Source organism: Anomaloglossus baeobatrachus, chromosome 6 (assembly GCF_048569485.1).
Source record: "Anomaloglossus baeobatrachus isolate aAnoBae1 chromosome 6, aAnoBae1.hap1, whole genome shotgun sequence".
Taxonomy (NCBI): Eukaryota; Metazoa; Chordata; class Amphibia; order Anura; family Aromobatidae; genus Anomaloglossus; species Anomaloglossus baeobatrachus.
The window spans coordinates 177,438,767-177,452,427 of NC_134358.1; the positions used below are offsets into that span (position 1 = coordinate 177,438,767).

Genomic DNA, 13,661 nt, shown 5'->3' on the forward strand with positions numbered 1-13,661 from the left:
CACGCCCTGGACTTCATCCACTCTGCTACATCCAGCGCTGGGAGAGCCTCTGACGTCACCGCCCTGGACTTCATCCACTCTGCTACATCCAGCGCTGGGAGAGCCTCGTGACGTCACGCCCTGGACTTCATCCACTCTGCTACATCCAGCGCTGGGAGAGCCTCTGACGTCACCGCCCTGGACTTCATCCACTCTGCTACATCCAGCGCTGGGAGAGCCTCGTGACGTCACGCCCTGGACTTCATCCACTCTGCTACATCCAGCGCTGGGAGAGCCTCTGACGTCACGCCCTGGACTTCATCCACTCTGCTACATCCAGCGCTGGGAGAGCCTCGTGACGTCACGCCCTGGACTTCATCCACTCTGCTACATTCAGCGCTGGGAGAGCCTCGTGACGTCACGCCCTGGACTTCATCCACTCTGCTACATCCAGCGCTGGGAGAGCCTCGTGACGTCACGCCCTGGACTTCATCCACTCTGCTACATCCAGCGCTGGGAGAGCCTCGTGACGTCACGCCCTGGACTTCATCCACTCTGCTACATCCAGCGCTGGGAGAGCCTCTGACGTCACCGCCCTGTGCAGCCGCCGCCAGAGTTCCAAATCCATCGCGTAGAGTGAGGGGCGGCGCTGGCAGTGCCAGAGACAGGCTGCGGCAGGACACACGGTACTTGCACACACGGAGCGGGCACGGCGCCACTCACTCTTGTACCCGCGGTGCCAGTGCGCTCTGCACACACGGGACTACTGGAGCATCCAAACTTGTCCGCGGCCGGGAGTGTCGGGACTTGTGTGCGGGCGGAGGAGACTATTGGCCGCCGACGTTGTGGAGTCCTGGAGCCGCCATGGGGAAAGTGTTTCCAAGTTGCCTGCTGACTTTGGCCGGACTTCTGCCCGCTGTGGCGTTCGGACCGTACTCCGGTGAGTGCAGACCCCGGTGCGCAGCTGGCGGTATACCGGGCACGGCGCCTTCTGCGGAGTTAGGAAGTTTCTATCACGGCGGGCTCAGCTTCCTGCTTCTCTCCATGAAATCCATGTTTAACTATTTGTTTGCATCTTCTTATTCCTTACTGCACATCTGGGTCCATAGAGCTGATCATTGTAGGCGATGCCAGTCCTGCCCTGTGCCCGTTATCCACACAGCGGGTAGTAAGGAGGCACACGGGCAGGCACAGGCAGGCACACGGGGCAGGCACAGGCACAGACACGGGGCAGGGACATGGCATGGGGCAGGGACATGGCATGGGGCAGGGACATGGCATGGGGCAGGGACATGGCATGGGGCAGGCAGGCACACGGGGCAGGGACATGGCATGGAGCAGGCAGGCACACGGGGCAGGCACAGGCACAGACACGGGGCAGGGACATGGCATGGGGCAGGGACATGGCATGGGGCAGGCAGGCACACGGGGCAGGGACATGGCATGCAGCAGGCAGGCACACGGGGCAGGGACATGGCATGGAGCAGGCAGGCACACGGGGCAGACACTCATGACCGGCACTCATGGCAGGGACACGGGGCAGGCACACATCTCAGACACACGGGGTAAACACTGGGCAGGCACTCATGGCAGGTACCTAGGGCAGGCACACATCGCAGGCACTCATGGCAGGTACCCAGGGCAGGCACACATCTCAGACACACGGGGTAAACACTGGGCAGGCACTCATGGCAGGCACACATGGCAGGTACCCAGGGCAGGCACTGGCATCGGGTTGCGGAGTGTGTAGGTCTCTGTGTGACTGGCAGGTGCTGATCACATTCCCTGGCACCTTCTCTGTGGAGCTGACACGTGGATGGTCCCAGTACACAAATCCTGACAGGCAGACATCGGGTGAGGGATCTCCATCTGCTTCATCTACTGTAATAATATAGATCTATAGGTAAAGGGGGCAGCAGGGGGACATCACCTATACTTCTCCCCTCTACATCTACCTTAATAATATATTGTAGATCTATAGGTAAAGGGGATGGCTGGGAGACATCACCTGTACTTCTACCTCCTACTACATCTACTGTAATAATACAGATCTATAGGTAAAGGGGATGGCAGGGGGACATCACCTGTACTTCTCCCTTCTACTACATCTACTGTAATAATACAGATCTATAGGTAAAGGGGATGGCTGGGAGACATCACCTGTACTTCTACCTCCTACTACATCTACTGTAATAATACAGATCTATAGGTAAAGGGGATGGCTGGGAGACATCACCTGTACTTCTACCTCCTACTACATCTACTGTAATAATACAGATCTATAGGTAAAGGGGATGGCAGGGGGACATCACCTGTACTTCTCCCTTCTACTACATCTACTGTAATAATACAGATCTATAGTTAAAGGGGGCGCCAGGGGGACATCACCTGTACTTCTCCGTTCTACTACATCTAGTGTAATAATATAGATCTATAGGTAAAGGGGGGCGGCAGGGGGACATCACCTGTACTTCTCCCCTCTACATCTACTGTAATAATATAGATCTATAGGTAAAGGGGGCGGCAGGGGGACATCACCTGTACTTCTCCCCTCTACATCTACTGTAATAATATAGATCTATAGGTAAAGGGGGCGGCAGGGGGACATCACCTGTACTTCTACCTCCTACTACATCTACTGTAATAATACAGATCTATAGGTGAAGGGGATGGCAGGGGGACATCACCTGTACTTCTCCCTTCTACTACATCTACTGTAATAATACAGATCTATAGTTAAAGGGGGCGCCAGGGGGACATCACCTGTACTTCTCCGTTCTACTACATCTAGTGTAATAATATAGATCTATAGGTAAAGGGGGGTGGCAGGGGGACATCACCTGTACTTCTCCCCTCTACATCTACTGTAATAATATAGATCTATAGGTAAAGGGGGCGGCAGGGGGACATCACCTGTACTTCTCCCCTCTACTATATCTACTGTAATAATATAGATCTATAGGTAAAGGGGATGGCAGGGGGACATCACCTGTACTTCTCCCCTCTACTATATCTACTGTAATAATATAGATCTATAGGTAAAGGGGATGTTAGGGGGACATCACCTGTACTTCTCTTTTCTACTACATCTACTGTAATAATATAGATCTATAGGTAAAGGGGGGCGGCAGGGGGACATCACCCGTACTTCTCCCTTCTACTTTATCTACTGTAATAATACAGATCTATAGGTAAATGGGGCGGCAGGAGGACATCACCTGTACTTCTCCCTTCTACTACATCTACTGTAATAATATAGATCTATAGGTAAAAGGTGATGGCAGGGGGACATCACTTGTACTTCTCCCCTCTACATCTACTGTAATAATATAGATCTATAGGTAAAGGGGGCGGCAGGGGGACATCACCTGTACTTCTCCCCTCTACATCTACTGTAATAATATAGATCTATAGGTAAAGGGGGCAGTATGGGGACATCACCTGTACTTCTCCCTTCTACATCTACTGTAATAATATAGATCTATAGGAAAAGGCGATGGCAGGGGGACATCACCTGTACTTCTCCATCCGCTGTACTCCATTCATATATAGGAGCCTAAAGGCGGAGTTGTGAGCACACAGACTATACATACAGAACTCTAACTTTCTGATCTCCACTTTCCTTTGACTTCTCTAAGTTGGAGATGACTAGCCATGGAGGATAGAAACTGACTGATGACCCCTCATTGGGCACCTGATGTCCCCCATGAACACATTGTAGATGGCAGCGGTGCCACAGACACTGATGTGCCCACATAATATCAGATGTTGAGGATTCTGCACAATGTTTGTAATAGTCATCAAGCCCATATCCAGGGGTTTAAAAATGCCGCCAAATCCTCTGTATTTCTTGTCAGTCGCCTGTCTCTCAGCAGCACTGTGTAATCCAGCAGAATATCACCTGATGGCACCTTTGGGATACAGTAACATACAGAAACTCTTCCACTGGAACTACAATGCCCATCCTGACACTGGAGGCCAGCCCATTATACATGGATATACATGTACAATATAGTGCACTTCACTGGGAGATCGGTGGTGGACGGAGCCTGGGAGCACTGTCCACAGTAGTGTGTATACAAATATGTATAGATGTGTATAAATATCTGTGTCCATGTGTACACACTGCTGTGTGAGCTGCTCCCAGGCTTGCTCCGGTGCTGATTTCTGCAGTTGAGTGATCATTATCTGATCCTGCAGCTTGTTCTCACAATTTCCCTTTTCCTTTTTCATTTCATCCACTTTTCAGCCTCCTTATTCTCCACCCTATTTCCTCTGTTCTCTTATCTTCCAGCTGCTTTCCTGCTCCCCCTCTATTAAAGTAAACAGGGTAATTTCCTCTTGGACTTGTCATGTCCTGCTCAGACACCGAAGTCCCGGAGAACAATGCCGTATGGGCTGTGCGGGCGAGCGAGAAGAACCAGGTGCATTGCTGGGAGCTGGAGAGCCACCAGCATGAATACCGCCAGTGTCACATCACAACCTCCGCAAAGTTTTCTGAGCCCCCTTGTGCTGCTGAATGGCCGGGCTGCTCCGTGCCTGTCAGCCCCTCTAAGCAATTCCTAGTGCAGCTTTAGAACTCCATCGAAGGCTTAATAATCCATAGGATGTAGCTGGGGAGACACGCGTGCCTTTAATCAATCACAGTGTAATTGCAATGACTTGTTATTAACCTATTGGGCACGAAGTCTAAGCCTGACATCAAAATCCTTTCCTGCACTTAACACTTTACCTGAAATATTAAGGATAATATTGGCGTAATCGCTTTCTAGAAATGCAGTTTATTATACCGATACCCCAATCTGGTACTGCTATGTCTTCATTTCCAGCTCTAATTCACCTTTACATCACTTTGAGGTCATTTTTTTCATTTAGAAGACAATAATTTGGATCCATCAACAGGAGTGATTACATGCCATTGCGGCAACATTGCAATTTTGGACTCAGCCCAGCCAAAGTTCACAAAGATTATATTTTAGTGAACGTCGTCATTGGAACATCATGCTACCATAGTATCGGATAACTGGCACAATGTCGTCCTGATGGGTGGGAAAGCTTGCGTAAAAAAAAAGTGTTCTTCAAGTGGTCATGTAAAATAGAGTAAAAAGTTGCCCTCTGTCCTTCTAGATGTGTGTATTTATATATATATTTAAATATTTTTTCTTTTTATATATATATATATATATATATATATACATATATATATATTTTCTATATATATAATATATAATATTATATATTTATATATATATATACATATATATTTATATATATATATATATATATATATATATATATATATTGCCAATGTATGTAAAGTGCTATGGAATTAATAGTGCTATATAAATGAATAAATTATTATTATTATTATATATATATATATATACAGTATATATCTATCTATATATATCTATACATATGATTCTATATATATATAGATAGATATAAATATATATATATAAATATATATATATATATAAAACCAATTTACAAGTGGTAACTATGTGCCAGAAGATCGCACAGTCACCTTGCAATAAGAGCAGATAATAACAGGTCATCATAGTAAGTGATAAAATAGCAATAAATAACAACATAAATAAATAACATTAAATATTAGGAAAGAGGGGTTGACGTATTGCTGGGTCTTGCAGACGTAGGGTACGTACTGTATAGTTCTCAGTTACAACTCATCCCTAGAATGATAAAGTTTTAGGACCTCAATTACTGCACTTTATATAGTATCTGATTGTTGTGGGACCCCCGGGTGATGTTGGCCGCTGATTAAAGAAATCCTATGTCAATAGCTGTCACGTTAAGTTGGTGAAATGTGCCCACTTCACTAAGTCGCCCCACGCTTGTACTTTTTAATAGGCTGCTGTTTTGTTTTTTTTTATTTTGTTTTTCACAAGGAAAGGAGGAAACGTTGCTATTGTTATCCCTATTGTTGACCTATGATGTCGACTTTTCCCTCAGCATTAGCACAAAAAAAATAATTTCCTGCGTTTGAGCCGTATCCTGATACTTTACAGCCAGAGCCATTGATGTACTTAGTTGTACAGCCCAATGATTACCTCTGAGCCCGTCCATGCAGCATGTATACAGGTCCGCATCATCATCAGCTTCTTATAGAGCTCTCACGTATTTAATCCGGTTACAGTTTTAATAGAAATGAAATAAATGCCTTCCTTATAATAAACCTTGGCATAAAGAGCAATTCCTAAAGACACTGATTTAGTCCCTTTAAGAATAAAAAGAGTATTAACAATGACATTTCTATGGAAAAGCCTGCAATCTAGTTAATTAAGGGGGGGATGGTCTACCATTGGGTGTCACTTTCCATTAAACTTAATATTTGTGGATTTTAATCCCTGATTATATTCTTTGAATCCGTTCCAAATCTTAGGGAATTGCTATTTACTGGTTTCAAATGTCCCAAGTTAACTTTAAGGTCCATTTTCCCAGTTAAAGGGAATCTGTCACCAGGATTTTGTACCCTCATCTGAGAGCAGCATAATGTAGAGTCAGAGATCCTGATTCCAGTGATGTGTCACTTACTGAGCTGTTTGCTGTCATTTTGATAAAATCAGTGTTTTCTCTGCTGCAGATCTAGCAGTTATACAGAGCTCATGAATATGCTGGACTACCTGGCAGCACGCCACGTAGTCCTCTAATGATAATCTCCTGCTGATTAAACAGTGATTTTATCAAAACTACACTAAGCAGCCCAGCAAGTGACATTGCTGGAATCAGGGTCTCTGCCCCTATATTATGCTGTTCTCAGATTAGGTGGCAAAAACCTGTTGCAAGGTATAAGTGCAGTTTTAATGTCTCCAAGATGCAATAGGATGAAGAAGCTGAAGCAACTGTGATGCAAATACTAAAGTGCCATCAAATGATCCCTAGTTTACGTTTTTGAACACTTCTGTATGATCGTATGAAATATACATAAAGTTGATTTATGGTCCACGCCTTGGCATTGATGATGGATGGCTGGGTATCTATATAGTCCAGATCTGCAGACCTTACAGGGTGACAGTGTTACCTTACTGCTTGTTCTCTGTCAGTTTCCTAGTTCTGAGCAAAGCATTACTTCTCATTGTGCAATGAAAGGAGAATGGCACCAACGCTGTGTCTGAATCCCCTTTTATCCACCTCTCTCCCTTGCCTGCAGTGGTTACTGTGCTTTATAGCAAGCCCCTGAACTACATTTTGTGAAACTCCAAAGTTTTCCTCTCTCATAATAGTCTGTCTGTGAATACATGGCAGAGATACTGTGTGCCGCGGTCCAATTTTCCATTGCATTGAGAGGGAAGGCTCCATCAGACATTCCTTACAAGCTGAAGGAAGCCAGATTGTAACATTTCAAGGGAAGAAAACTTTGTGTGAAATCTCCCAAATCAGCACAGCTAAGAGCGCTGAACCGTATTACTGTGTCATTCTGTAAATGTCTCATGTTCCACACTCTTTAAGTTATTCCTTTATATATCTCCAGCTTATTCTGCAGAGCTGGATCTGCGGCTGTCTCCCAACCTTTGTGGTTGTCAGAAAATGCTGGGAGTTGTAGGTGATAACTTGTAAAGATGGGAATATGCCTTTAACTCAAACTTCAAAATTATGCTCTAATATACAGTGAAAAGTCCGTACACAGCAGTGCCCGCCACTGAGTCACCAAACCCATAGTGCCCATGTAATGCAGTGTACCAGCATTTTATGTCTTTTTGATTCCTACGCACCCGACAGAAGAAACACTTCCAATAGCGTCTACCTTGTGCCAGAACTCTAGTCCGTCTACATCAGTTTTATGATGTAGGGATTGAATATATGAACTTTACTTCTTGTAGGTTTTAGCTATGGAGAGGTAAAAAATAACATAAATGAAGCGTTTGCAGAAGAGCTAGTGTGAGCCAAGTTTCCTAAATGTAAAGCGGGCTTTACACGCTACAACAAATCTAACGATGTGTCGGCGGGGTCACGTCGTAAGTGACGCACATCCGCATCGTTAGTGTTGTTGTAGCGTGTAACAGCTACGTGCGATTGCGATTGAACGTAAAACCGTTCATCGCATACACGTTGTTCATTTCCTTAAAATTGCATGTCGGGTTGTTCAATGTTCCCGAGGTACCACACATCTCAGTGTGTGACACCCCGGGAACGATGAACAGATCTTAAGCGGACTTTAAACGCTACAATATATCTTACAATGTGTCGGCGGGGTCACGTCGTAAGTGACGCACATCCGGCATCGTAAGTTATATTGTAGCGTGTAAAACCTACGTGTGATTGAACGAAAAACCGTTCATCGCATACACGTCGTTCAAAAGCTAAAAATTGCACGTCGGGTTGTTCAATGTTCCCGAGGTAGCACACATTGCAGTGTGTGACACCCCGGGAACGATGAACAGATCTTACCTGCGTCCCGCGGCTCCCGCCGGCAATGCGGAAGGAAGGAGGTGGGCGGGATGTTTACGTCCCGCTCATCTCCGCTCCTCCGCTTCTATTGGCCGGCTGCCGCGTGACGTCGCTGTGATGCCGAACGTCCCTCCCACTCCAGGAAGTGGATGTTCGCCGCCCACATACAGGTCGTATGGAAGTGTAAGTACGTGTAACGGGGGGTTATTCATTTGTGCGACACATTCAACAAATTGAACGTGCCGCACATACGATGGGGGCGGGTACGATCACATATGATATCGTATGTGATATCGTAAGATGTAAAGCAGGCTTTAGAGTCGCCTCTACAATCATCCATGTGGACAAAAGTTACGTTACATTACATACAGAAATACAGCTGTAAGTCCCTGTGGTCAGTATATAGTCATGCGTTAATTAGTGCTGTTTATAAACGAGTAGATCTAGACATGGATGGGATTTATAGAAATCTGGCCACTGGGCCTTATTTTACATTCTACATTTTCTCCACAGACTTGAATGAGATTAGGAAAATCCTTGTGTAAAAAGACAAACTTTTAGTGCATTTCTAAAGTATTCAAAACAAAGAAGCTTTATTTAAACTATGACATAGCAAAGAGAGACAAAACCATGGCAGAAAAAAAACACATGCAATGAAAAATTCAAGTTACCTAAAGGGAACCTGTCAGGTGTAATATGCACGTAGAGCCACGAGCAGTTCTGGGTGTATATTTCTAATCCCTGCCTATCCGTCCCTGTACACACTAGCATAGATAAAGAAATCTTTAGAAAAAGTATTTCTAAAGATTGTTTATTACATGTTAATGAGGCCAGCGACTAGTCCCAAGGTGTTAGTTCCTCTGACTAGTCCACCCTCTTAGCATGGTAGCATGCCCACAGGGGCGTACTAACATGCTATTCAATGCAGCATCACCAGTGGTGACGCTCGTACCTGTGTCCACTGTCACCGTTGATCTGAAGTCCCGGCACTTCTGGTCATGTGCACTAGACCGCTCTGAAGCTGGGACACGTACACACGGCTTCATACTGCGCATGACCGGAAGTGTTGGGCATTCACATCAGCGGTCACAGGTACCGATGGTGATGTGCATTGAATAGCATGTAGACGTTCTACCATTCTAAGAGGGCGGAATGAGCGCAGGAACTAACATCCTTGTGACTACTTGGAGGACATTCTGGTACCATTCTTTATTCATGGCTGTGCTTTTAGGCAAGACTGAGTGAGCCAATTCCCTTGGCTGAGAAGCAACCCCACACATGAATCGTTTCAGGATGCTTAACAGTTGGCATGAGACAAGACTGGTGGTAGCGCTCACCTCTTCTTCTCCTAATAAGCTGTTTTCCAGATGTCCCGAACAATCGAAAAGGGGATTCATCTGAGAAAATGACTTTACGCCAGTCCTCAGCAGTCCACTCCCTGTACCTTTTGCAGAATATCAGTTGGTCCCTGATGTTTTTTCTGGAGAGAAGTGGCTTCTTTGCTGCCCTCCTTGAATCCAGGCCTTGCTCAAGCAGTCTCCGCCTCACAGTGCGTGCAGAAGCACTCACACCAGCCTGCTGCCATTGCTGAGCTAGCTCGGCACTGCTGGTAGTCCGATCCCGCAGCTGAAACAGTTTTAAGATACGGTCCTGGCGTTTGCTGGTCCTTCTTGGGCGCCCTGGAGCCTTTTTGGCAATAATGGAAGCTCTCTCCTTGAAGTTCTTGATGATGCGAGAGATTGTTGACTGAGGTGCAATCTTTGTAGCTGCGATACTCTTCCCTGTTAGGCCATTTTTGTGCAGAGCAATGATGGCTGCACGTGTTTCTTTAGAGATAACCATGGTTAACTGAAGAGAAACAATGATACCAAGCACCAGCCTCCTTTTAAAGTGTCCAGTGGTGTCATTCTTACTTAATCATGACTGATTGGTCACCAGCCCTGTCCTCATCACCACCCACACCTGTGTTAATGGAACAATCACTAAAACAATGTTAGCTGCTCCTTTTAAGGCAGGAATGCAATGATGTTGAAATGTGTTTTGGGGGTTAAAGTTAATTTTCTTAGCCAATATTGACTTTGCAAGTAATTGCTGTTAAGCTGATCACTCTTTATGACATTCTGGAGTATATGCAAATTGCCATTAGAAAAACTTAAGCAGTAGACTTTGTAAAAATTAATATTTGTAGCATTCTCAAAACTTTTGGCCATGACTGTACACTCAGAACTGCTCGTGGTTGTGGGTGCATATTGGACCTAACAGGTTCACTTTAATTTAGTTAATTGGTGCAAAAATTAAGCAGAAAGTCTTCAAAATGTACTAAATACTCATTGTGTAAATTAGCCTTTGTATTACTGACTTCCCTTTGCAGATTGGTTTTAGAAGTCTGAGACGCCCCATGCCCCCAAATGGGCTAGTTCACCCTGTTGTGTCTACCCTGGTCCTTCAAGAACACCTTGCATAGGGAAGTCTGAGGCATTTTATCATTATACAATTGGAGCCCCAGAATACACAAATAGCGTCAGGATTGTTGATCAGAAATACACTAGATGTGCTGACTATACATTTGCCATATGTAGACAAATTCTAAGTTGACTGAATGGTTCCTAAACTAGTGTCCATGTGAATGCTGGGGCTTTGTATGCCCCTATATATTAGTGAAACATATGGCAGTAAAGTACCGTACGGTCCTTTAGGGTGTGTGCACATGATCAGGAGTTGCTGCGTTCTAGACTCAGTGCCATTCCTCTTGCGAGGTCACAAGTGTTCTCGTGCCCTTGATCAGGATTCTGGGCCTTGTGGACTTTCGCTGTATTCTCCTGCAGAGAACACTCTCGTCTCCATAGCATAAAGTGACACGCTGCGGCTCGGAAAGCTGCGCCAAAGGTCATTGTACACTGTTGAAAAAAGAACCACAGTGAGCATGAGATTTCTATGCATCCATCCACTGTGCTTGTGCTGTACAACGCAGCATTTTGGACTGAGGGAAAACACACTGCTTCCAGAACACTACAAACACTGATCGTGGACACAGATTCTTGGAACTTTTTGCATATGACATTTCTATGCAAATCAGAAGTGATACAGAGCCGTGATAACGTTATGTGGACCCTAAAGGCCCCTTTACACACTGCAACATCGCTAGCGATATCGCTGCAACGTCACCGGTTTTGTGACGTAATAGCGACCTCCCCAGCGACATTGCAGTGTGTGACACGCATCATTGACCTGGCCCCCGCTGTGAGGTCGCTGATCGCTACAAGTCGTTCAGGACCATTCTTTGGTCCTTTGTTTCCCGCTGCGCAGCATGTATCGGTGTGTTTGACACTGCTACAATGACATCATTAGCGACCCCATAGGCGTGCTAGCGTTCCCTTTCCAGCTAGGTCGTTCTGCAGGTCCTTATCGCTGTTGCGTCGTTGGCAGGTATGCCTGTTTGACAGCTCACCAGCGACTGTTAGGCCAGAGTCACACTTGTGAGAGACTCGTGCAAGTCTTGCATCACATCAGCTGACATGGCCTGCAGCTCTCCTGACAGGAGCATCTCAGCTGCATAGAAATACATGCAGCTGACCCGTCCTGTCAGGAGAGTGTGTGGCCATGCCGGGTGATGCGATGGGAGACTCGCGCTAGTCTCTCGCAAGTGTGACTCCAGCCTTAGAGACTTTCCAGCGATCCTGGCCAGGTTGGGATCGCTGGTGGGATCGCTAGAAAGTCTCAGTGTGTAAAGGGGCCTTAAGGCTGGGCTGAGACATTCTGGAGATAGATATTGTTCCTTATGACCCTGAAGTTTGATAAACATTTGTATGTCAGACATATTGTGAAACAAGTTGTTGCTTTACTTTCATGGTCAGGGAGCCACACTAGCTGCTCATTGTATTTCATTTCCTGAGGAAAAAGCTAAATATAAAGCGTATTTCCCATTCATCCCACAGGAGCAGCTTTCGGCTGTTTTTCATGGAGGGACAGGTCATGTAGTAGTAGCGTGGAGTTGTGATCACAGTACAGCAGCCACAGCCCCATGCTGCTACAGATCAGGAATCTGGGTGACTCGCGCTTATCCGGGATACTATGTGCATTCCTCACTGTCAAAGAAACCATTTCTGCTTTTCCAAACAATCACAAATACATATCTTATAAATGTGCCACTATAACCTTCTTTATATGGAGTCACGGAGCAGAGCAAAGAGTTCAATCCACTGTAGTGGCAAATTAGAGATGTTTTTCACTCTATTCCAATCATTGCCATTTTTAGAATTGCACTAAGCCTATAGTAACAGCAACTAATTCTCTCACTATCCATAGGCATCTACTTCCACTGCTTTGCCGGTTCAGATACATAAAGACCGCTGATATAATGATATGGAGAAAGAAGGAAAACCTTCCCAGTATGTTCACATGAGTAGCCTGTGCAGCAGGTTTTCCAGAATGAAAATCAGCTGTGAATTCCATTAGCAGCATTGTGGATGGGATTTTCTGACACCGCAAGGAAAATCTGCAGCGTAAATTGAGCGGCGCTGTGGATATCAGTGCATGTCAGTTTACACTGCAGTAATGTAATGCTATACAATCCGCAACACAGTCAGCACTCTTGTGTGGCCTCTCCAGGTAAGGTCCGTGTGAACATATCCTTTCAGTCTGGAGGAGATGCTCTTTTGTTTTCTCCGGTGTTTTGGCATAGATTTTGAACCTCTAAGACTAAATTACCGTATTTTTCGTTTTATTAGATGCACCAGTTTATAAGACGCATTCCAAATTTAGAGGAGGAAAAAATTATTTTTAATGTTAAAATGAGGGTCCGTCTTATAATCCTAGTGTGTCTTAAACCTAATGCACACCAGGGGTGAGCAGCGGTGGTGGAACGGGTCAGGAAGGTCACAGGAGGCAGAGCGATGCTGCAGGCTCAGAGGAGGGCGTGTTGCGGCTCAGGATGGTCGATGATATTGCGGGCTCAGTGGTGTCGTGACGGCAATCGCCACTGCTGGTGGTGTCACTGCAGTGGAGGGTCACAGGATGGGGTGTCTCGGCGGCAGGAGCCATTGATCTGACTGCGGGCTCCGTTGAATCACTCACAGTTGACGAGATGGACTTCAAGAAAATGGCCACGGAGGCGATAAGTGCACAGATAGGACTTTGCGGATATTTTCTTGAAGTCCTTCATGTCAGTCTGCGCACACGCTACCTCCGCGGCCATATTCTTGAAGTTTATCGCGTTAACCGCAGGCGATTCAATGGAACCCGCAGTCAGCTCAATGCATCCGGTGCTGAGACAC

The 13,661-nt window shown here is 45.8% G+C and overlaps 1 protein-coding gene across 7 annotated transcripts in view; it reads left to right on the top strand.

The window, feature by feature from the left end:
• Positions 1-599: 599 nt before the first annotated feature.
• Positions 600-13,661, top strand: part of PTPRM (protein tyrosine phosphatase receptor type M) — a 993,494-nt gene continuing 980,432 nt past the window's right edge. For 6 of the 7 annotated variants that reach the window (XM_075314525.1, XM_075314526.1, XM_075314527.1 and 3 more), the window contains exon 1: positions 601-919. In XM_075314525.1, coding sequence (XP_075170640.1) covers positions 844-919 — 76 coding nt within the window. In that variant the 5' untranslated portion in view covers positions 601-843. Of the gene's footprint in view, positions 920-13,661 lie in introns of all 7 variants that reach the window. The other variant, XM_075314524.1, reaches the window with a different exon arrangement.